General features: G+C 42.6%; 2 protein-coding genes across 3 annotated transcripts in view; one reads left to right on the forward strand and one right to left on the reverse strand.

Annotated features, from left to right (window-relative positions):
- Positions 1-18,643, forward strand: part of LONP2 (lon peptidase 2, peroxisomal) — a 113,606-nt gene extending 94,963 nt beyond the window's left edge. Inside the window, exons 12-15 of the mRNA XM_028091239.2 lie at positions 4,326-4,468; positions 14,402-14,609; positions 15,033-15,223; positions 18,228-18,643. Of these exons, the coding sequence (XP_027947040.1) occupies positions 4,326-4,468; positions 14,402-14,609; positions 15,033-15,223; positions 18,228-18,449 (764 nt within the window). The 3' untranslated portion in view covers positions 18,450-18,643. The remainder of the gene's footprint in view (positions 1-4,325; positions 4,469-14,401; positions 14,610-15,032; positions 15,224-18,227) is intronic.
- Positions 18,644-23,883: 5,240 nt separating this feature from the next.
- The window catches only part of SIAH1 (siah E3 ubiquitin protein ligase 1), a 28,985-nt gene continuing 27,394 nt past the window's right edge, over positions 23,884-25,474 (reverse strand). For both annotated transcript variants that reach the window (XM_028091254.2, XM_028091253.2), the window contains exon 2: positions 23,884-25,288. In XM_028091254.2, the coding sequence (XP_027947055.1) occupies positions 24,438-25,286 (849 nt within the window). In that variant the 5' untranslated portion in view covers positions 25,287-25,288 and the 3' untranslated portion in view covers positions 23,884-24,437. The remainder of the gene's footprint in view (positions 25,289-25,474) is intronic.

The following is a 25,474-nucleotide window of genomic DNA, read 5'->3' on the forward strand; positions in this document are numbered from 1 at the left end:
CTCTATTTAATAGCACTTTATTACTTTTAAGAATATGCTTCCAAGTTATTTATAAAGGAAATTTTGGTGCATTGAATGTAATAATAATATATATTATAGCCTAGGGAAGAATCTTGCATTTTGTTATCTTTTTCTTTTTTTCTTACAAATGTTAAATTTATGTGGCTCCCAACAGTCCTGTGATTGTGGTTGAAGCCCTCTCTCTGGGGCCCTGAGTGGAATTAGGTTGCAGAGGGCACTTTGTTTTCTTCAGCAAAAGGGGCTATGGAGTAAGAACTGGGAGTCTTAGAGGTCTGTGTGAAATATTTCTCTAACTCTATAACTCACTTCCTCCCATTTATACATATTTTGGCTTTAAACATTGTTAAATTCTCCCAGCGACTCGACTCTACGAGGGTTACTATAATTATTATGGTTTTACAGATTGGAAAAACAGATACAAGGGGGTAAAGTAACTTTCTTCAGGGCCAACTGGGAAACCGGAGCCAGGATTGGAGACTGTTATTTATTGACTATTTCACCATGTAATCTTAATCTCATAATTCAGGTAATGACTTTAACATTTTGGACTATATCATTTCATTCATTCTCACATATATTTATATTATGTTATATTAGCAAAAATCATGCCATGTGAAAGTGTATACCCTCCTCTTTCCTCAAATTGACATTGTTTCAAAAGAATTTTCTCACATTACTTAAAAACACTCAGGAAACAATTTTATTGACTGCGTCGTATTTTCGTAGATGGCTGTACCAGTTTCTTAATGTTCGTGACGTTGAGTATTTATATTGGATCTCATTTTTGCTCTTACAGTCATTCTGCAGCAAGTAGCTTTGTTGTCTAAACTGTTGCCTACACAACAGTCATCTGCAGTTCTGATAATGTCCTTAAGGGTAGGTGCCTGCAAACTGGGACCACCGGGTCTGTGAGTATGAATATTTGGGAGGCTTTCCTGGAAGATTGAATCACTTTATATTTCATAAGCTCAGTGTTTGGGAAGATTTCTTCACTTTAACAGTGATCTTTGTCATTTCTTAAACTAGTTTGCTAGAGTTTAATTTGGTAACCAACAAATGGTATCTTACTCTTACAATGTAAACTTCTTCGCTGCTTGGTGAAACAGTCCTTTTCATGTGACTGTTAGCCATCTGAAGAACCACTGTTTTTGCCCAAGAGAAGGGCACAGAAGAGGAAGACTGAGGCTCAGCGGGAAGCGCTCGCGGGACAGAGCTCGTGTTACGTTGGGAGAGGTTGAACTTTCTTTATTGTTGCTTGCCTCGCCTTGAGAAGTCCACCTTGCTTGAATGCTACAGTCTGGGGCAAAGCCAGTAGTGAGTCCTCGGGACCCTGCCACTGTCTTCTGTGGGTACTGAGCCCTCTGGCAGGGGGGAAACCTGGCACTAGAGCTGAGTGCTTGAAAGCTCATGCATAGGACACAGAGGGCTCACCTGTAACCGGGATTTCATGCCTGGAAGGGCATCTTTGTGAGATGATGATGTACTGGTTGGTTGTTTGAGGAATCGAAGTGTGAATTCTCTGAATTCTATTTCTTTACCGTCACTTTGCAGTTCATGTAGGTCCTTGTGGATGATACTTAAAACCCAGTGCTAGCCTATCTTTCCTGCTTAGCTGACACCATTTTCTTGGCTTGAGTTTTTCGTTCTCTAGGCTTAGGTTGTAAGGATGGAGCATTTTGAAGCACAGATTAGTTCTAAGTTTATTGAATTCTTTCTGACACAGTTGCTGTGCCTAAAGCCTGAAGGAAATGGCCATCTTTTATCTTATGAGGTCTAGCTGCATTAGAAATAGCTTTCCCGGGGTGCCTGGGTGGCTCGTTGGTTAAGCATCTGCCTTCCGCTCAGGTCATGACCTCAGGGTCCTGGGATCGAGCCCCGCATCCTGGCTCCCTGCTCAGCGGGGAGCCTGCTTCTTACTCTCCCTCTTTCTGCCTCTCCGCCTGCTTGTGCTCTCTCTCTCAAATAAATAAAATCTTAAAAAAGAAAAGAAAAGAAAAGAAACAGTTCTCCCCACCGCCACTTCCTCAGTGCTCAAAGCACTAAGTTCACTACTCTACTTGGAAAGGGATTGGATATCCTGAAGCATTAGTTACATAATTGTGGATTGGCTTTCAGCCATCCAGCTTGACCTCCTCCTGTGATCGTGAATTCCAGGCTGGCAACAGTAATTAGATCTCAGAAAAGCCCCTCATCCAAAAGCGCACCAGGCTAAAGAACCTCACAGCCTCTTCTGTGCATCAGCTGAAGTTTCAGAGCCCTTCATTTTTAGGGTACAGTAGTAACCTTAGGTAGTGCTTTTCTTTCTGTGCATTAATTTAAATTAAGCAATGAGATCTACTTTCTCTTCTGCTTTGAGATCTACAGGGAGCTAACCTGGCCATTTGGGTGCCTTTCCACCCTTGCTCAGTGACACTGCTTAGATAGACTGCAAACAGGGCAGCAGGCAGAAAACCTCCCATGCCCACAAGCTACTAAGTAACCCAGTGATAGCTAGATTTAGTAAAACAGGTAAGTGCTGTAAGAAGTTGGAAATATCAGGGAATACTTCCTAGAACCCAGACTTTGAAAGATGAAATGACATTCCAAAGAAATGACTGTGAGAATATATATAACTCAAGACTTACACTTAAGGTACATCACTTCGCAGTCTGCAAAGGGTTTTCTCTTTAATTCTCTAATCCTCACAAGAACCCTGTAGAGATAGGTAGTGCGAAGTTCAGTGCTGGGCAGAGGGTCTGACAGGCAGCAAGTGGTGGAAAATCTGAGCTGTTGTTTGGTTTCCATCACGTATCTTTCATGATTCAGTCTTGAAGAGGAGCCCCAGAGAGCCCAGCAGACTAAGAGAGCCATTCACCCAGAAGGTTATCATAGCAAGGCTGGTCTATGCAGGGGTCATTTAGGGACACCCCAGCCCCCAGGATGTTTCCAGTTATCGTTGGAGTCTAAAATGAGGGCCTAATATTATAAAACACATTCAGGAATCACTTTTGGAAGGAAAGGAGTTAGTGAAAAACAGTTCTTTTAACTTCGTGAGATATCAGAAAGGGAGAATGGTACCAAAAATAAAATACACAGGGGCGCCTGGGTGGCTCAGTCGTTAAGCGTCTGCCTTCGGCTCAGGTCATGATCCCAGGGTCCTGGGATCGAGCCCCACATCGGGCTCCTTGCTCGGCGGGAAGCCTGCTTCTCCCTCTGCCACTCTCCCTGCTTGTGTTCCTTCTCTCACTGTGTCTCTCTCCATCAAATAAATAAATAAAATCTTTAAAAAAAATAAATAAATAAAAATAAAATACACAATGGCAAGTTTATAATTATTATATGTTGTATATTATAGTAATCATTTCCAGAAGGAAGGATGTATGTAAAAAAAATGATAAAGATATTTTACAACATTTCATGAGATAGTATAAAAACTGGAAGAGTTATGGCAAAGCTAAAAGAAAAGCAAAACTAGGAATAAGGATGAATAGAGACAAATATTTCATACATTTTTTCAACCTCTATTCATTTTAGGTTTCTGGCTACAGGCTTACATAACATTTTTCTTTCCTCAAACTGGAATTACAGAGAGCAGCAGAAAGGTGGTCTGATAAGGCAGTTGGCGCCTGTTCCTTATATGTCTAGGCTCAAACCAGGAGTCCGTGCTCCCACAAGTTGTTAGCAACCAGGGCTCTTAGGCAGGTCAAGGAAATAGTCCATTATCATAGGGGTCTCAGACCAGGCTTCATATGCTTTTACTGTAGCACTGGCAGTTATGCTTGTTTTTATTGGAAAGTAACCTTTTTGCAAAAGAAGCATTGCTTATATGGGGATCCATCATTTCCAAGTTCTTGCCGCCTGTCAGGAAATGGGACACCTGATGGGACCTGTCTGAAGAGGGAGTTGAAAGCTTTGTGTTCTGTTTATCTGACAGAATCATACAAGGTAATCTATTGCATGTGACCCTTCAGTGTCTGCCCTCTAAAGTTGAGCGGGGCCAGGCATTGTTCTTGGCTTAAGAATATACTGGTTAAAAAAGAAGACAGACAAGGTTGTGCCTTGCTGGAGCTTATGTGCAGTGGGAGGGGTAGACAAACAAGTGAGAATAAATGAACAAGACGGTGCATTATATCACCCTTCAGGGGCTCTTGAAAGACGAAGTCTCTGCCTGAGTTCCACAGATCATGAGATAAATTTTTGTGCCTGAATAAATATATAAAGGTGACTGATCTGTTAAAGTCGGCTGTGCTTCTGTTTGATGTATACTAATGAATTTTCAAACCTTCCAATCTCTGAGAATTTCTAAACACATTTTTCTCTCTTAGGTTGCAGAGAACACATCTTAGAAGATGCAAAACCTGAATCCATCAGTGACACTCCGGACTTAGCCCTACCACCTGAAATGCCAATTTTGATTGATTTCCATGCTCTGAAAGACATCCTTGGGCCCCCGATGTATGAAATGGAGGTGATTATTCTCATTTCTTTTTTGATGGCCTCCAGTTTACTATGATGGCTGCTTCACAGGTTGGAGGAAAGTTAGAACTGGGTGGTTTGGGAGGCTGAATTTTGTCTGGAGATTGGAAACTTGTTTTCTCCATGGTATTGAATTTTAGTGCCCAGTGTGATAATAAGTAAGTCTTTTGCAGAGAGCCAGAGATTCTGGCCACATCCTCTTCTGGAAACTCGGTCTGATCTTATTCTCTGCCCTCCAGTTCCATTTTAACAACAGTGTCTCTGACTTTCCTCCTTAGAAATTCTATATTCCCATTAATGCCTAAAAAATCCTTAGATTTTTTTGTGCTTATCAGAGTCTTGGGGGACAGAGACAGGGAAACAACCTAAGTATAAAATATCTGAAAACGTGAACCTCGCTTTAACTGCCCTAGTGCAGACCTAGACTGCATCTTTTGGAAATCTGTCGTTTTGTTGTTAATAGCTCCTTGGGTTAAAGCCACGCAGCCCTATTAACATCTTGCTCCCCTAACTGTCCCTCACCACAGAATGTCCAGTCAGAAAGGCCTGAGCCCCAGGACTTAGTTGAGGTAGCTGGATGGAAAAAGGTATTGAGTCTGTGTCTGCTGAGGCATTTTGATATATTGCATAGGATTCTTATGTGAGCTAGTATGGGTCAGTGACTAGAAAAAATTTTTGTTATACTACTGAACATAGCATGTTCTTCAGAAGCTTCACCATCACCTCCTATCAGTTTAAGAAAAAAAAATGATTTTCAGAAGAATAAGTCTGATAAATTATACAGAAGATAACCTCTCCCTCTGACATTCAAAATCACTACCAGTAGATGCGGTTTTCCTCAAGTCTTAAAACTGTGGAGAGGAAAAGTAGTCCCGAAACCCATCTTGTTTATCTGTTTAAACTCTGAGCTGGTCATTAAGGCTAATGAGCCTCTCTACAAAACTCTGTTACAAGAATAGAACTTGTTTACTCTCAACAGTAAATCTGGTCTTGAACAGTAGAGTCAGAGGCAGATAGGTTATTTGAGTTCTTAAGATGTCATGGATTTAAAGTTTGAAGTATTATAAGAAATGGAGCAGAACTTTCCTTGCTTGAGAAAGTGAGCAAAACCTACTTTTCTGTTCTGCAAGAATGCAGTGGTTTTGAGAGTGAAGACGAAAAGAGGTTCTGACTCCTGCATTTCCAATGGGCTTTTTTCTCTAAGCTTTCTGGAACAGTACGTTCCAGAAGTTCTTTGGGAATTTAAACTACAGCAACAGATAACAAAAGATTGATGCGTGTTTCTGTTGCATATACCCCTTCTCTCCCAGTCATTTCTGCTGCTTTTAGGTTTGGAAGCATTGTTGAGATTCTTGGAGCTTTGGCAAAAAAAGGAACCAAAAGAACAGAAATGAGAAATTTTACAAACACTGCTTAACAGCTCTGTTTGATATCGTTGGAGAAACTCATTTTCCTTTAGGCATCTGAGCACTTTTCGCCAACATGAATATGAAAGGTAGAGTCTAATAGCCTTTTGCCTTTTAAAAATAGCATCTTAGAATAGAAGGTCTGGTGTTTGGGAGTTTGGGACATTTTGTTCATCTTTTCCACACTTGAGAGAATTCACCCTGTAGCCTGGGGTTTCTGTCTCAACCTCTAGTGGTCTGATGAACCATCAGCCCCAAGCTGCTTAACCACCCTCGCCCAAGCTTTTGCATCTCTGAGATTAAGATTTATGGAACATTTCTTGTCTTATTGTCCCCGAGGGCCATCAGTATGCTGGGAGTCTTCCATTTTATACCCAGGAAGAAGCTTGAAGAGATTAAATGAGTCCTGCAAATTTCACATAAAGTGCAAATAGTGAAGCCAGTATTCAGACTCAGACCAGCTGATGGCAAGTCCAGTATTCTTTCTGCTCTTCTCCAGTCCCCTGTCCAACCAAGCTAAGGAAGAGAATGAGGGCTTGAATGAAGAGAATGAGGGCTTAGCCTCCCTGCTAAGAAGAGAATGGCTTGAAGTATGGCAGTTTAAAAAAAAAAAGACATCTGCTCTACGTCAGATTTTTGTTTGTATTCTTACCCAGTGTAGTGCTATGTTTTGGAACGGGAGGGTTTGGCCTGGGGTTCTTGGCCACTTTTTGTGTGTATCTGTTAGGTTTCAGGCACCATGGAAGACCCTCTAAGAAGTGACATGTCTTTGAATCCTCAGTCATGGCGTCTTTCCAAGAACAGATGAGGAAACAGGCTTAGAGTGTTTAAATAACTTGCAAGAAGACACAGCTTTTGCCAAAATGGAGATTTGGTTCAAGCCTGACTGCCTCCAGAGCTGTGCTCTGTTTCTCACGTGCGGGGAATGTAGCGCTGGCACACCTGGGGTCTCAGTTCTCACAGAGAATGCGCAGTGGCCAGCCTTCGTCACTCTTCTTCCTGCGATCCTGGGGAAAAAGTCTGGAGAGAGATTGTACTAGGAATGTTGGAGTATGTGTTGAAGTGATCCACAGTGTTGTAAGGCACCTTTTTTTGGTTTAAATGCCTGTATTCTCCATAAAGGTAAAAGTCGAGGGTCTGTCATTTCTTCTAGAAAGAGTTTCATTTGTTCAGTAGTTACGTGTTAAAGAGCTGGTGGTAAATACAGTAGTAAACAGGGTATGATCTCTACCTTCATGGTGCTTCCTTTCATAGAGAAAATAAACAAGTTACCATGTAACTGTAAGTTGAGATTGGTGCTGTAGGGAAGACAGCGCTGAGATTGGAGGGGAGGGGTCACTGCTCCAGCACCATCTGAGACATCGTTTACAGGTAGACTTGGGCTTGTTGATGGTTTACATACGGACAACAAAGGAAACAGTCATTAGAAGGAACTTCTGGGCTTCTGGTGGGAGCAACAGGATTTTTGTGTGGCAGTGCCATTTACTGTGATGAGAAAGACGGGGATGGTGAACGTGTCAAGTTTGAATTGTCTGAGACATGTGAAAGGAGACGTGGACATGCAGTCCTGTGGCCCAGAGGAGAGGTCCAGGATGGAGGCATGAGTTACAGAGTCGTCAGAAGGTAGAGAATATGTCAAGTCCCAGAAATGTTGAGGTCACCAGAGGAAAAAGTATACACAGAAAGAGCCAGTAGCCTAGAGGCAGGCCCGGAAGAACGCCAACACTTGGGGTCATGGAGAGGAAGAGGAGCCCGCAAAAAGAGAGCGAAAGTTAGAAGTAACAAGCAGGCAGGTAAGAGGGAAAGGGGTTTTATGCTGCCATGAGAACTGGAGGAGACCCTCCAGAAGGAGGGAATGGCCAAATGTGTTTGCTGTTTGTGTATTCGTGTTGATAGCATGGAGGTCAGTGACCTTGGGAGAGGGGAGTGGCGGGCATGGGAGATTTGGGAGTGTGTGGAAGAAAGAACGGGAGGTGAGGGAACACTGAATGTGGAGGCTCCGCCTTTCAGAACTTGGCTGTGAAGGATTGCAGAGAAATGAGGTGGCCACAGGGAGACTGTTTGCAAGTGGAGGCCTGTGTGCTGATCACAGCAAGCCGGTAGAGAGAGCGGGACGGGTGTAGCTGGAGGGACAGTGGCAACAGTCTTCGGGCACGTGAGATGGGGTGGGACCCACAGTGCGAGGGGACGAAATCATGTGCAACCGAGGACGCCCTCTGTGGGGCATAATGAGGAAAGGGGCGAGAAGAGTGGGTTATTTACAAGAAAATGATAATGATGGAACAAAGGCTTGTTCTTCTCACCGGAAGAGAAGTGAAGCCAGGACAGAGCAGGTGCAGAATGTGAAGGTGGCAGCATCGATGGTCTTGAAGACAAGGGAACTAGAGAGAGAAGAAAATCATCTGGGCTGGGAGCATTCAAATTCCGATTTCAGAGGTGGTGGGATTTCTGCTGGTGATAAGGACCTGGAAGAGAGTGGCTGAGGTATGGTGAGGAAGCCGTTGTTGGGATCGAGGAGCTGTTCAGAGAACACAGAAGCCAGGTAGCAGCAGAGCATCAGCTGTTCGCTGAAGACACCTTGGGTGGTAGCAGGATGCAGGGTGGTGAGGAAGGGGAAGAGTGTTCTGCAAGCAGAACATAGTGGGAAGGGAATGGAGGTGGGGGGCCAGCTGCCAGAGCAGGGGGTTAGGGGAAGGGAGGAGGAAGGAGGCCCATCATTCACCAGGTGATAAACCCAGCCTCCTTCAGTGGGATGTGTTGGGGCTAATTATACGTACGTGTTTAGATGGGTTTTAGGATTGGGTGAGTTGATGTCTATAAAACACCCACCGTAGTGCCTGGTACATGCTAAAAATGAACAAATGCTGGTTCCTGCAACTGCCTTACTCCTGAAAAACTAACATCCCTAATCACCAAAACAACAACAACAACAAACAAAATGCTGTTTTTATTGTTTTTGTAGTCCTCATTTTATACCTGCATTTAATAGTCTTCCACCGCCCCTAACTATTCTTCACTCTCGTCAAAGATGAGTCTGCAAAAATAGGTTAGTGCCAAAAGTGTGACTGACCTAACAAACTACCAGTGAGGAAGAAAGGGAAGAAGGCACATTTTTATTCATAGTTCTGTCCCTTTAGAATTCCCTAAACAGGTTGGAAAAAGACTTCTAGGAACTTAGTTTAGATTTCATGTTTAGGAATAGTATCATAAGTCACCTTTTCCAATACAATGAGATTTCCTAAAGAGACAAGATCAATTAAACTCACTTTAAGAAAAGGAAAGGAAAGGAATGCTCTCCCTCCACTAGGACAGAAGGAGGGAAGGAGTGGGCGTGGGTGCAGGTGTCTGCAGCCATCTGGGCGTCCATCATGCTGCGCACGCAGCCACAGCACCGAGCACTTAGGGTGCTTCCTCAGAAGCACGGGCCGGGGCCACATCCAGCAGCAGAGGAAGTAGGAAAGGCTCAGGAATCAAGTGACAGTTACTTAATCTTATTTGATCTGGTCAGTTAGGAGATGACCTTTAATAATGGTCAGCTCAGTTGTAATTACTTTTATTGGTTGGTTACATGAACATCCTTAGGGTGAAATGAGAATCTTAAAATTGTCATTTGTATCCTAGTGAAAGCAGGAGAGGCCCCCACATCACTGGATACATATCCTAGCTGGCCAGTCTTGCAGTTGACCAAAAATCTCTGGGGGTAATAATAGTCTTAAACTCACAGCTGTAAATGTAGTAACACACTCAGAAGAACAGGTAAGCTCTAGTCATTGCAGCCTCAGAAAGCCAGTCATCCATGCCCTAAGTTTCTGCATTCTGTCTGTCCTGCTCGTGCTGAGATTGTGTTTTCTGAGTATTCCTGATTCCATTCATATTTTGTATTAAAGCCTTAGCACTGGCTTCCTGCAGTGGTGTATGAAAAGTCCTTTTCCAGAGGCCACTGCCCTTAAAAAATAGTAATATTAAAGGGAAGAAGATAGACATGCACATTTTTAAAAGCATCTTGAATAGGGGCGCCTGGGTGGCTCAGTCGGTTATGTGCAGACTCCTGATTTTGGCTCAGGTCATGATCCCAGAAGTGTGAGATCGAGCCCAGCGGTGGGCTCCACACTCAGTGAGGAGTCTGCTTGTCCCTCTTCTTCCCTCTCTACGCCTCCCCTACTCACACTTACTCTCTCTCTCTCTTCCCCCCAAATAAATAAATAAATATTAAAAAAAAAAAAAAAAAGGCATCTTGAATAAAATGCATCCAAAGGTGAATTCCAGGAGATTCCATCAGCATGCTTGCCTTTCAGACAAAACCAGGTGCTGGAAATGGGCAGAGTATAAACACTAGTGAAATGCCCACAAGAGTTATGGTCGTGAAGTCTCCATGTACTCCATTTAACCTGCTGTGCCACACACGCCTGTGTCAGACACTCAGCCTGGCCCGGTGCCCTACCACGAACTGACTGTGCCAAGAAAAGGCTCTACTGAAAGGGGCTGGAAGCAGCTGGCTCTCTGCGGTGCGGTGGCAGCCGGACTGGGGCTTTGAGAGCAGACAGTGGTGGACCCCCGCACCTCTCCCAGGCAAATGGGATCTGACCTGCCCTTTTCTGAACGCTATGGAAACAGATTTGCAACTAGGAAAATCAAATATTCATGAATTCAAGGCTGAGGATCTTAGTACAAAGACTTGAAAGAAGTTGGCAGATGGATAGCTGCCGTGGTGACAGCCTGGCAGGAGCACGAAAAGCGCTCTGAGGTATAAAAGAAACCAGTTGACAGTGGCCGCGTCCCACGGCCATCTCATAGCTCGGGTTGTGCGGTCAGTGCGGTATGTGTGCTGGAAAGAAGGCTGTGGAATTACCCGTGTCTGCAGTCCTTGGCACCTGCTGGCCTCTGTCTCAGGATGGCTTCCTGGCCCTTCTCCTCCCAGCAGACTCTTACTCATATTTTAAGACACTGCTCAGCCTCTTCTCTGACACTTGTCCCTGCTCCCCAGACACGGATCTCTGATTCTTTGGGGCCCTGTAGACGGAAGCCCTTGGTACACACCCTGCTGTCTCCCTGTGCTGGAGTAGAATCGTGCCTTTATCTAATGTGCTTGAGTAGTCTGTCAGTTCCAAGAGGTATTCACTTTTATGTCTCTATGAGCTGTCATGGAACCTAGCTCAGGATGCTCTGTAAAGCACTGTTGAATGAGCGTAAAGCCCTCGATCCCTCTCATGAGGCTGCGGTAGTAAATAACAAGGTCCTAAAACCGTGAGCATTGATCGAGGCTTGGAACCGTCACAAGGAGTTGTACGTATTTACTGTTTCAGTCAGGTATCACTATTTCCAGTTAATCAAGGGGGATGAACGGTGGGAAATTGCAATGATTAGTACACAGATGCTCCTTCAGCACGGCTACTGTCGAACTGGTGAGAATGAACCAGACTTAGAAGATATAATCTTTTTTTCTTTAAAGATTTTATTTGACAGAGAGCACAAGCAGGGGGAGTGGCAAGGAGAGGGAGAAGCAGGCTCCCCGCTGAGCAGAGAGCCCATAATGTGGTTCGATCCCAGGACCCTGGGATCATGACCTGAGCCAAAGGCAGATGCTTAACTGACTGAGCCACCCAGGTGTCCCTAGAAGACATACTCTATTATTAATTAGGTCTTTCATTAAGTATTTTCAGCACTCCTTCAATCTGCATATTTACATGATTGATTTCCATGATATAATTATTAAAGAAGAGATCGACCATTTCTTTATAAACAAGATTTATTTAACAGATAAGGAAATTGAAGCACAAGGATATACCTGTGGGAAATTGAACGACAAAATGAGCTTGGGATGCTTGTGTTCCACTTTGACATCTAGCAGGGAAAATATTCTCAGCTTCGAGCTGAGGCCTGTCTTGGCTAATTTAACTGATGATTCCACAGACCAGCAATGCAATTAGAAACTGACAGAAAAGTACTGATACACATAGTTTTGAAATTATTGTGTTGAGTCACTTTCTAAGGATGCTATGAGACACAAATTGTTCTGTGCAAACAGGTTAAGATGGCTGGGAAGCTGCACACAAGAGCAGGAAAGAAGCATGGGTCTTACCCTTTACATTCACAGTTACTTGCATTCCCCTCATTTCTGAGGGAAAATATGTAGAAACCTGATGTGTGACTGTTACAGTTTCAGAGCACGTGCCCTCAAAAGTATGACTCGGGGGGCGCCTAACTGGCTCGTTTGGAGAAGCACACGACTCTTGATCTTGGGGCTGTGAGTTCGAGCCCCACATTGAGTGTAGAGAGTACTGAAAAATAAAATCTTGAAAAACATGTGATGGGGCACCTGGGTGTCGCAGTTGGTTAAGCGTCTGCCTTCAGCTCAGGTCATGATCTGGGGTCCTGGGATCGAGCCCTGTGTTGGGCTCTCTGCTCAGCAGGAAGTCTGCTTGTCCCTCCCCTTTGCCCCCTTTGCCCACCCTCCCCCCAACTCATGGTCCTCCATTTTCTCTCCCAAATCAGTAAAATCTTAAAAAAATTATGTTTCTAAGTCTAAGAATCTAAGAATTAAAGATCCTTTACCTTTATAGATAACAGCTATTAGCCTTAATCACAGAGATTCTTGGGTTGCTGGTAGTCAAGCCCCCTCACTTCTCCCGCCTGTATGTTGTTAAATCATAGATTTGCCATTTTCCCATCTTCAGGTTAATATGAGAACACTTAACCATCAAGTCAGAATAAAATGCTTGTGGGCCTGGATGTTTCTGGTTTGGCCATATGTACTTACCTGCCCTCCATTGTTCAGTGAACAATGCACCAGTTACCTCTACCCAGAGTACGAAGCCTCCCCAGCAGATGGAAAGTTGGAAAACTGGCTTGGTTTCTTGAAGCGACACAGTAATCAACAAGCACCTTACTCCTGATTCTTTGGACACATTTTTGGTATTCTGACAAATGAGTTTTGAGGATTTAGCTGTAAAAAAGGGATGGTTCTTGTTATAGCTAACAGAATTCTGCCAAATGGCTTTTTCAGTTAAATTTACACGATTCATTGTACTGAGGATAATTCTTTAGGATTAGTTCACTCAGCCCTAGAAAAGAGCCATGTGATAAAACAGGAACCCCTGGCAAATTCCTACCCAAAGTAGATGTCATTAAGGGATAGAAAATTGATTTTGTATTAGAAAAAACAAGCCTTGGGAACACTTTTATAAGCAGTTGTTTCTATGTTTTCCTTAAATAGTATTGATCTTTTGTGTCTTTCTTCTCAAGTACGTATGGAAACAGGGCACAAGTGCCAAAGCTGAGGACTTGGGATCCGGTATGTGCTCGGCTCTGTGAACGCCACAGTTTGGACTTCCGAGTCTCTCACTTATGAAACAAACTTTCAAAACATGTTAGCGGGTTTACCAGTAAAAATAAGTGCCCAATAGCTTTCGTGGACGCCACACATGATTTTGGAGTGTTTTAAAGTCAGGATTTTCACCATCTAAGCCCCTTGGAAAAGGAAGAAGAATCAGCAATGCAGCCCTTTAACCAGAAACTCAGACTGTTGGTTCTTCTCCTTAGTGAGAAAGTTACCTCTGGTGGAAAAATCTCATATCTGGATTAGTGACGGGTTGACAAGGTGTGCTCAGTTCCTCTGACATGGATAGCTTTTTTTTTTTTTTTTTTAATTTATTAGCGAGGGAGAAAGCGCACAAGCAGGGGGAGTGGCAGTGAGAGGGAGAAGCAGACTCCCCACTGAGCAGGGAGCCCGATGCGGGGCTCAATCCCAGGACCCTGGATCATGACCTGAGCCAAATGCAGACGCTGAACCGACTGAGCCACTCAGGCGTCCCTGGATAGCTTCTTCTATAGGATAAGAAATTTGGAGGCTTAGAGGGTGCAGTAAAAGTTAATGTGATTGTGTTTCAGCTGTATTGTTACTTTTTATGTGTTTTCCTGACTTGCATGAACTGGCTCATCACCTGGCTGGTGGTCTCAGGCAAGTGACATGTTCAGTTGACAGCGGCAGTGAGGGCGCCGTGGGCCTCCAAGCCCACGGGAAAAGATCCGGGGCATCGTGAAGTAGTAGTTTATAGTGTTTCTGCAACAATAACAGAAAGTAAAGTGGCAGAGAAGTAAAATATAGGGTTTTTAACACAGACCTTCACACTTGGCCATTTAAGAAATGTCTGCTTGAAAAAGGGTTTCTGGTTTCTGAAACAAATGCATGATTGCCTAAAATGAAGTTAGGTTCTAGAGTATTTATAAATATGCAGCCTAATAAAAATATTTAAGTAGATAAAACAATTGGGTTTGTTCTTTGAAAATTAGGGCATGTGTAACTACATGTGGCTCTTTAATCAAAGTTATTCACACATGTTTAAGGTAAAAATAAGTGCCAGACAGGAAGTTTGGTTCAAATGAGGTGCAGTAGTAAGTACTTTGAGTTGAAGAGTAACTGAAGGAGGAGGCTGTGGTGGCATGTGGTGGGGAGATTAGCCAGCCAGAATGTAATTTGGCTCTTGTTGACTGAACTCATCATTTTTCTTCTTTCTCTCAAGGTGTCCGAGCGGTTGAGTCAACCAGGAGTGGCAATAGGTTTAGCTTGGACCCCCTTAGGTGGGGAAATCATGTTCGTGGAGGCAAGCCGAATGGATGGTGAAGGTCAGCTAACTCTGACTGGCCAGCTAGGGGACGTCATGAAGGAGTCTGCCCATCTTGCCATCAGCTGGCTCCGCAGCAATGCGAAGAAATACCATCTGACTAACGGTGAGTGGCCTCGCCCCGGCCGAGGCACTGCTGTCAAGCAGGGAGGAGGAAGGAGCCTTTGGATGGTGATCCGGGAGGCATCTCCCAGTTGTGACAAGGATGAAGGTGGGCTCTAAAGAAAGAGTCACACCTTCACGAAAGTAGCAAACCTTTGATTTTGAATGCCCACAGAAATTCTAGCTCCCATGTTAGGACTATGTGGCTAGCGCCTGAACTAGAAACTGATTTTCAAGGGTTTGTTTTCAATTCTCCTTAGAGTAGAATGAAACTGTTCTTCCAGACCCCACTCTAATTGTACCACCCATTAATATTTTGAGGGATTCATTTACCCAAAACATTTTTATCTTTTTGATTCTCTTTTTTAGGAGAAAAAGAAAACCGGTTTAATTTTTCTACATTAAAATCCTTATTTCCTTTTTTAAGCTTCTGGAAGTTTTGATCTTCTTGACAACACAGACATCCATCTGCACTTCCCAGCTGGTGCTGTCACAAAAGATGGACCATCTGCTGGAGTTACCATAGTAACCTGTCTTGCCTCGCTTTTTAGTGGGCGGCTGGTGCGTTCAGATGTAGCCATGACTGGAGAAATCACACTGAGAGGTCTTGTTCTTCCAGTAAGTCTGAAGAAAGTGATTTATATGGTTTTAAATTTTTTTTAATTTTAAGTTTAAATAGTAATTTCCCTTCTTCCTATATATACCTTAGTTTTAAACACATTAAAGTTTTATACTTGTAACTAATGCACATTTTTCAATATTGAACAAATAAAAACTAACAATGTTTTCCCTTCTACTAACAAAGAAGACTTATGAGGGAAAGAAGTATCAGTCTGGTCATCAGAAATGTCAGCCACTGAGGTGAAGAGTGGAGGTTTTGTTCCAGTTAGCAAATTGTTAACCAGATAACTTCTATGTAAAACAGGATATCAGCTGATTTTTTTAAACTTGAGGCTAACTCCTCAACTTTTGAAGTCCCTGTGAGACCTCCTATAAATAACTTAGATTACTATAGTTGATAGATTTATAGAAAAATAAGTATAAAATGGAAACTATAATAAAGACCAACCATGTCTAATTGCTAAATTTGTAAAAAGTTCTATATACATGGGGCTTTGGGGCTCCCCTCCATACCCTAAACTACTTACAAAAACACTGATAAAAAATACAGAGAACTTGAGCGATCATTTAGGGTCTTAAGTCATTGATTACCAGTACTAGTTTACAACAGAATTTTGGTGGGTTCATAGCAAAGTGAGAAAAGAAACGAATGTTCTTTATTCTTAGAACACCTTTATTTTATGAGGTAATTGTGAAAGTAGATCATAGAATCACCAGTTGAGAGATCACTAAAACTGCTCTCATTTCCCCAATTTTTAAAATTCAACCAGGAATTCAACCATGTTCTAAATCCTATTATTATGATACATTTATAGGTCTGTATTTGAAAGGAATGGCTGATCTCCTTTCTTCACCTTACCCAGGAATTACTGCATTTCAGGAGACTGTAACAGTGGTTAATAGTGGTTAATATTATCAGTGCTATTAAAAGGAAATATAAATGCTTTACTGACATGAACTGTTCAGCTTCCTAGTTCAAGATGTTAGACTAAGCAAAGAGTGAAAGGAATAACACAAACACTCAAAAATGAGTGGGGAGTAAGCAGCTGAGAATTCAGCCAACTTCTGGAAGATAGTTTCCTCGCTGGTGAAATAGAATTGGAGGTAGAAACGATCTTCCCAGAAGGAATCTGGGAAAAGCGTGAGCTCAGAGCCACAAGGCACAGACCAGGAGAGCAGAAGAGAGATGGGAAACAAAACCAGGGGATTCACAGAAATGTCCATAGAATAAATGGGTCTTCCCCTTGATCCCTTGCTCTCAGGGCAGAGAAGCACCCAGGTAAAGGCTTTCCCACGCCCACAGGGGAGAACCACAGCAGCTTTGAGGAAGCCCCTGTTTTAAACCTGTTCCGTGAGAGATGAAAAGCCTTTACAGCGTTTAAGAGAAAGACTTGCTAAAGCTGGCAGTTCAGAGAGAACAGTTCAAGAACAGAGAATGGGGACAAAACTTGGATTTAAAACTTAGGTTTTAAAATTAGAAAACTATTCAGAAAAAAAAACAATAGAAAAAGCAGTCAAGCAGATCCAGCATCTAACTATCAGGCATTCTAGCAAACAGAGAAAACGGAATAGAACAAACTGTCAAAGAAATAATGGAACATTTCCTAGAATTGAGGGTTATCTTCAGATTGAAAGGGCCTTCGCCAACCAGGAGAAAGATTTCATCCCCACGACTGTTCAGATAACCGAGGAAAAAGCTGTCTCATCAGTCTCCTCAGTGACCTTCAAAACTCTGAGGGAGAAGGATTTTAAATCCAGTCTAGTATACACAGCCTTACCATCAACCAAATGTGAAGGGTAGGCATGTTCATACATGCGAGGAGTCCGTTTGTCTCGGAAAGTGTACCTCAGCCGCACACAGAAGAGCCCTGACGGCGGACGACAGCTGTGCAGGAGGGCCTGGAGCAGCCGTGCGGCTGCAGGTCATTGCAGGGCTCTCAGAGGCTATCTCCAGGGCCTACGTGTTCTGGGGGGTCTGAGAGCTGCATTTGGAGTCTGATGCTGCTTAACACACCCCCCAAAACAATAATACTATTATTCTCTCAGGTTCTGTGGGTCAGGAATTCAGGAGAGGCTTAGCTGAGCTTATCTGCCTTAGGGCCCCATCATTGCAGTCGCAGTCATCTGCAGGTCACCTGGGGCTGGGGATCTGCTTCCAAGGTGGTTCACTCACCTGACTTAGCAAATGGGTCATGGTTGGCAGGATGCCCCAGGTCCTCACCTTAGGGCTTCTCCAGAGGCTGTTGGGTGATCTCCAGTATGGTGGCTGGCTACCTCCAGGGCAGGAGATCCAGAGAGACGGTTGGCGAAGGCCCTTTCAATCTGAAGATAACCCTCAATTCTAGCAGCAACAACTCTCATTTTTTATGGTTAAGTGTGAAAGTCATACTTTCACAGTGACATGCGTCACTTCCCCCACAGTCTGTTTCTTATGAGTCACTAAGCCTGGCCCACATTCAAGGGGAGGGGAATTAGACTCCCCCTTTTGTGAAGGGACCATTGTGGACATATTTTTTAAAACCACCATAAGAGCGTACATCATTTGGGATATGCTTTCTTCATCACGTGACACAAAGGTTATGATTTTAAACCTGTACAGGAGAAAATAATCCTGGCACACAACTAAGCTCTGTAGGAATGGTATTTGTGGTCAAAATAATGTAATGATTTTCCAGACTCGACCTATAGATAAGATTGTTTTGACTACAGAATGGAATATAAATACTAACCTGACAGTGTGAAAAGGAATCATGGACATAAGAGGTGCTCATATCTATAGAAAGCTTTTAATTTTCCCCCACTAAAAGGATTAAATAGAACACAAATTGAAACATAAAGAATTCACTGTTTATTAACCTTTTTTAGTGGCTTTCCTAGCTCACGTTATAACAGAATGGTAGATGATTTAGATGTTTCAGAACAGCCGTGAAGGGTTGGGTCAGGGATCTCTCACAGTCTGAGGATGACCAGAAATCTGAGTAACTTTCTTCTCTGCTTATAGGTGGGTGGGATTAAAGACAAAGTGCTGGCAGCACACAGAGCAGGATTGAAGCGAGTCATTATTCCTCAGAGGAATGAAAAAGACCTTGAAGAAATCCCGGGCAATGTACGACAGGATTTAAGTTTTGTCACAGCAAGCTCCCTGGATGAAGTTCTTAATGCAGCTTTTGATGGTGGCTTTACTGTCAACACCAGACCTGGTCTCTTAAATAGCAAATTGTAGGCCCAAATCCCAACTTTTCAGAATTTCAAGTTATGAAGTGCCCAGAAGGTACTGAAAAGATTTTTGTTCATACCGGTAGAGGTAAGCAAAGTGTCCCTAATTTGTGAACATGATCACACACAACAGTAACAAATCTAACTCAGGTGGTGGCTGGTGTTGATTACAGAAATGTTAATAAACTGATAAAAATTAAATTCCTGTCTTCAGTGAAATCATTATTGTCTGGAGAGGGGTAGAGCATCAGTGCCCAGAACAGAAGCATCAGTATTCCCTGTGAACTTGTTAGAAATGTAAATTCTCAAGACCTACCAGCAGACCTTCTGAATCAAACTATGGGGGGAGGGCCCGGAAATCTGCTTTAGTTAAGCTGTCCAGGTGATTCTGATGCGTGGTCAGCATCAGGAACCGTTGGTGTAGACCACTACCTCAGCAGAGTCACCTGGAGATGTTACTGGATCCTGAGACTAGTAACGTAGCAGGGGCACGGGACAAAGATGAAAACAGCACCAACCATTAGTCTTTGTGGAAAATAAAGTATTCAAGTGACATGAAACCTGGGATGAGGTCTGCACACCCCCATATGGGGTGCTGCTTATGCTGAAGGAAGTAGCAATCAAAACGCAATTTATATCGGGCTGAGTGGCCCATGTTCGTACACATTATCTTAAAAAAAAAACACAAAGTCCACTCCTCAGAGGCAGCCGTCCATTCTGGGGTGGTCCCCACACTCGATGCCCTGACTCTCGTCACTCCCCCTTCCTCCCCTGTCTGCCTGTGCCAGTCCCCAGATCTGGTAGACTCCATGCTCTCTTCTGTGACTGACTTAATCCAGGCTCTGGAGAACTACAAAGTCAGGCTCTTCTGCTGCCTCTGTAAAATGGGAACAGTAGTACTGAAGTCCGTGTCACTGAAGACAAATGAGAACGCAACAGTAAAATAATTCAAACTAGAGAATCTTTTATTACAAAATGTTAGAACAGATAGACTAAAATACTTTGGAATGCCTTGGATGAGCACGGGGTCTGCAAGTTACCCAAACACCTGCTGGTAAAATCTGAACGTGTTCTGGAATTACAAATCCAAATCTAGGGCTCCAGATAGGGGGCTCGTTATGGCCAGTGGGAGAGCAAGCATCCGGACATTTAAAAAAAGTTCCTTGACTGTCCTCACTGTTCGGGTTTTCTCTCTTCTACGCAGTCATCTTTACAGGGGAGGAAAAGAGGGTGCTGTTAGTTCATTTTCAGCAAGCAGACGGAGCTAATCCAAACGCGAATCGCGAGGCCTCCTACACCCAGCAGCGGCCGCCGAACACACTGAAGGGTGGGACTCACCGCCTTCTTCGAGTCCGGGACGCTGCTTCTGCGCCCTCCAGCCTGCGGCCCGCCGCCCTCCCTAACGGAGCCCGCGGGGAGCCCTGCATGTCCCTGGCACTGGTTTTGGTTTTTTAAATCTCTATTTTATTCACTTGGGCTTTCTTGTGACAAGAGAGCAGAATTCACCATTTTGGCCAGTTTTAAGTGTATAATTCAGGGACATTAATTACATCCACAATGGTGTATAACATCACTCTCCAGAGCTTCTCCATGATCTTCAAACTGTACCCACTGAATAGTAACTCCCCTTTCTTCCACCCACCTCCCTGTAACCGTTGTCTACGCATTTGCCTCTTCCAGCTACTTCATGCAAGACCTCCATCAAGTGCGTGTCGTCAGGGTTTAGCCACATTGACCACATGCATCAGAACGCGTCCACCGTGTGCACACCGTGGGCAACATGCCCCATCTCCGTTCACCCGAGGCTATCTGGCTTGGTTTCGCCTCTGGGCTGTTGCGGAGAGTTCTGCCTCAAACCTGCGTGTCCCTGTCCCTGCTTCTCAGTTCTGGGCATATACCCAGAAGCAGAGTTGCTGTTCTCAGGGTGAGTCCTTGCTTACCTTTGTGAGGAACCCCCAAACTCTGCCTCCACACAGCGTTTGCCGCACCATTTGCCATCCCCATGAGCAATACACAAAGACCCCAACTTCTCCACTCCTCACCGCCACGTTTCCTTTTTGGGAATAGCCATCGTCAGGGTGTGAAGCAGCAGCTCTTCATTTTGACTTGCGTTTCCCTAATGACCAGTGATGCTGAGGATCTTTTCCTCACGTTTTTTTAGAGGGTTATCCAAACACCCTTTGTATCAGTCAGCTGGGGTTTTTTATGTCTCAGTAGGGCTGGAGGTGAAGCCTCGGATGTATTTAACCAGTACTCTGCATGCCTTTTACTTATGAGCTTTCAAAACTTCAACTATTAAAACTAAATAAAGCTTAAAGTGGTAATCAAGAAATTCTGTATGGTCTGCTTAAAACATAATACATTTTTTACTGGACTCTGCCTCTTGTTTGAACCTTACCGGTAACTGTGTCAGGGGCAGAGGTCTTTAATGCTTTCGATTATAGTGAAAAATGCCATCTAAGTGATTGATCATAAAATATTTAATAACATCAGTTTATAAATCTGTGATTACAAATATGGTCTCCTGGTTATATGAGGGGTATTTAAAGGCTACTAAACATACCTGATTTTTTGTTTTTTTTAATGAGAGGGGGGCAAAAAAGTGCATGTGCTGAGAATACCAAGATTTCCTTCTTTCCTCTTCTTCCTTGACATTGGTCAAGACTTGCTTTCTGCTCACAGCACAGACTCTCTTCATGAGAGTGGGAATGCAAATGGGTTTCATTTCCAGTGCCATCTCTGGTAGTGGATGCTAGAAATGCAGAGGATTTGGATTCCCATCTTTGGACAGTGACTAGTGATGTCTACCACCAGGAGCCCCCTATACTAGGTGGGTGCCATCCATGTTGTGAGGTAATCAAGTGCTGAGAGTAGAGTAGGCTTAATTCCTATTTTCCAGTTAGAACCACCGAAATGAGGCAAACTTTCCTATAATTAAATGTGGAGGGGTGGGGAGAGCACTAGGATTTTTGGTGACCAAAGTACCTACAGCCACTCCCATACTTGCAGTTTGCAGAAATGTGGGCCTTAAAAAAAATTAAGCAACATTATAATAAAAATCACTCACATCAAAAAACCTGTTCCCCATCAACATATTAAACTGCCCCGTGATTCAATTCAACAGGACAAATTCGAGTTTAAGAAGATAAATGCAAAAGACGAAATTAAAGAGTATCACCTACCCTAGCCCTATACAATTCCCTGAAGAAAACACCAAGACACCCAAAAAACGAGGCAGGACATTAATAGGAGAAAGTAGAATATTGACTGTAACAAGGATGATTTAAGATCTCAAGTGAACCAAGAAATGTGGCTATAGATCTCATCATTCCTGTAATTGAAGAATGCAAAGAGGACTTACAATATAGTTAACAAAGATAACTTATTAGATGTCAAACACAAAATTTACTATCTTATCTTACAAATTAGCAAAACATGAAGTTACAATGAAAGCGAAAATCCTTCAGACTGCTACTCTAAATGTCCACCGAAACCTCTCCAGAAAGCGATGATAAAAGTACCAAGACCTTAAAAAAATAAAAAGGAATCCCAAGAATGAGAAAACATATATAAATGTTCACAGGTTATTTATAAATAGCTGGAAAAGATTTACATGGACAAACTGGACAAAGCAGTATCTAACGTCAGGAAAACTGGCTAAAATTCTAGTCAGTCCTAAGGTTTCCCAAAACCTACCCAAGGTCTTTCCAAGATTAGTAAAGTCACGTGTGAGGGCATGAGGGGGTTACAAAATTACATGATTTCAAGATAAGTGTGTAAGCACAAGTAAATACAAAGGACTCAAAAAATAAAAATGTTCTCAGCCATCTCTGAACGGACAGAGTTCCAGAGATCTAGTGTGTGCTATTTTCTAACTTCAAAACCCTACACTGAGCATTATACTACTATCCAAGAAACACTTTAAAATATTGTAAAAACAAAATGATATACCTCCACAAAAGTATTCAATACATCCAATGTAGGGGGAAAATTGCTTTGTAAACACACATACTAACAGGAATGGACCAAGATACACATTTGTGGCTGATCTATTCCCTTTCACCACAAAAATGGCTACACAAGCATGTGATAACCAATTCAAAAAATAACGCTTAGGTAGGGGAAGAGACTACACAAATCTTCATTCTGAAAATGGTTAACAGAAGTAAATCCTGTTATTCCGAACTGCTGTTGGGATAAGGGGGCAGTCCAATTAATTTTAACTGACTTTCGAAGTTTAGTGTACCCATAAAAGCCACACAAAATAAAATGATCTTTGGTCATTCAGAAGGTAATTTCAGAATCTTGTTAGGTGCCTCAGGGTAATTAGCAACAGTTATCAGTATGGTGCTCTAAGGCGTAGTAATAGCAGCTAACATTTGTTGGGTGCTTATTACGTGCAAAGCACTGTTCTAGGTAACTTACTGGTATCCCGTGTAACCCTTTGGGGTAGCTACCATAATTAACCCCATTTTACACATTAGGAAACAGGGGCCCAAGGTCCCACAGCTGATAAATAGGCTAGAACTACAAGTGGCATGTAGGTCCCTGGAAGGCTGCTATAGGGCCCAGGCTCACCTCCTTTAGGCTATGAAATACTAACTCAGTCTTACTGTTTTTGTTTTGTTTTGTTTTGTTTTAAGGGGAAAAAAAGTGATCAGCATTTTAACTTTATTAGTCTCCTAACAGAGTTGTGAGAATAAAAATGTCAGCAAGAGAGAAGAAATCAAGACTCTGTATACAGAGACCATATACCCATTCTTTTGCTTAAAATAAATGTATCACACTTCAAAATACAGCACACTTTTTTCGGTTATGAAGTACAGAATTGAACAGGAAAATAACTTTGGATTTTAATCAAACTTAGAGCTAAAGCAGACACATAAAAGTTTTAATTTGCCAGATATTCTTTTAATGAGAATTATAAAAGACCAAAAACATTTTTTGCAAACTGCCTTTTTTTAAACAAATGATTTGCTTTTGATTACAAACTGTGTAAGACGATGCCTTCTTCTGCAAAACCAATAAATACAAGAACAAATTTTAAACATGTGATTTGTCCAAGATATTTGAAAGGAAAAAAAAAAAAAGCCTGATTTCTTTTTTCCAGTATTAAAAAAAAAAAAATCAGTATACCCTAAACTTTCAAAGAGTAAGTTCAAAGGTATGACTCAGCTGGAGAAAAAGAGACAGACAGACAGACAAGAGACCATCTTACAGCTGCTTTAAATAGCTTCTGATAATTCTGCTGTTACCTTTCCTTTCTGGAACTTGTATCTTCTCAAAAGAGTTGAATGTAAAATATTTCTAATGAACTGATTAATGGCGGAAAAGAAAATACGTATTGAACACATATGTATAAACTTTACCATAAACAATTATGCATATCAAAAAGACACTAACTTTAAAAAGGTACAAAAAAAAGTGAGGAAAAACCTGAATTACAGAAAAGAAAGTCAAATTTATTTAATGAAAAACTAGAATTAATAAAAATTAGCAAATACACACAAAAAAAAAATATACACACACAGCAGCACTATGTATTGACTCACAAAGGGGAAAAGCAGTGGTCCAAGACCACTCAACATGGCTTGTCGGTTAAAGGAAAAAAAAAAAAACACACGCGCGCGCACACACACACACAGCAACTCGCCAGCAAACACACAAAACAAAAAAAACAGTATTTTTCAACAGTACAATCTACAACACAAATTCAGAATTATTTTACAATGCTTCCTTTCTTAATACAAAAGATGCCCATCTTGGGTGTATATATATATTTTTTCAGTGGTTTACTGTTGACTTATTTTTAAATATATTAGTGTTACTACATGCAACTGTTTCCTGTATTTAACAGCCTTTCCTTTTATTTACCTTCATGTGTCTAGCTTCCACCTACCAAAAGTTTCAGGTTGACAGGCAGATGGGTGCCTTATTCTCTGTGAAACTGAATGCAATGGTTTTAAACACTGGCCAGAAAATATTGATTGCCATTTCAACACATGGAAATAGTTACATTGATGCCTAAATTGCCATTTTCTGCAAAAAGCTGTGCAATGCTGGTGTCAAAGACTAGGCAGTCACTATTCATAATGGCTGTGGCAATTCCCTCATGAATAGAGCGTGGAGTCGCTTCCCAAGTCAATCGCCGCCTATGACCATTTAGCTCAAGTCGATAAGCAAAATTTTCAGCTTGCTTGCGTGTTCCTATCAGCTGGACAATTGCAAAGAACTGCTGGTGACCATCGTACTTTTCCTGTTTCTCCAAGACTAACATGAAGTGAAAGCCAAAACAGGACTGCATCATCACCCAGTCAACAGCACCAGGAAGATTAATGTCTGTAGCAAGGAAAACTATATCCTCTCCCTGTAGGGTCGTAATGGACTTATGCTGATGCATCAGATGGGGCATGACAGCATCCAGAGAGCCTTGCCATTTACAGGAAGCACCAGGGCACGGACACGAATAAGGCCTAAACTCACAGAGCTCTTCGTGGTCTGCTTTTTCTGTGTGTGGCAAAGTTATTTCACATCCAGAAGAGGCATATTTACAAGGGAAGAGTACGGAATTGGCCACTTTCTCCATAGCCAAGTTGCGAATGGATCCCAGAGGGCCCCGGCAAGTCGGACAACATGTGAGCTTCGGGCGACAGTTGCTACAAACAAGATGGCCACTCTGACACTGAAGAATGGGCGGTAACACATAGTCAAAGCAGACCGGACACTCAAAAAGACTCGCCAAGTCATTGTTGGATGCAGTTGTGCCAGTCAGGGCGGGCACCCTCTGGGACGGCGTGCACTTCGAGGTTCCAGTAGGTAATGCTGTTGCAGTCTGGCGGCTCATTTCTGTAACAAAAACATAAATAAAAATAAAAGGAGGCAGGAGAAAAAGAATTACAACTATCACTTGTTTTATAAATAATGTTGGCATGCCAGAAATACTTAAGTTTCCTATGCAAAATGTACTGTGAGCAAAAGAATAAAGGATTTAAAAAACCACAAATTATGCATTTTGATTATAAGGAGTTGTAT

This window comes from Eumetopias jubatus, unplaced genomic scaffold (assembly GCF_037043125.1).
Source record: "Eumetopias jubatus isolate StellerSeaLion01/CBP00866 unplaced genomic scaffold, mEumJub1_p1.0 scaffold_10, whole genome shotgun sequence".
NCBI classification, from domain to species: domain Eukaryota; kingdom Metazoa; phylum Chordata; class Mammalia; order Carnivora; family Otariidae; genus Eumetopias; species Eumetopias jubatus.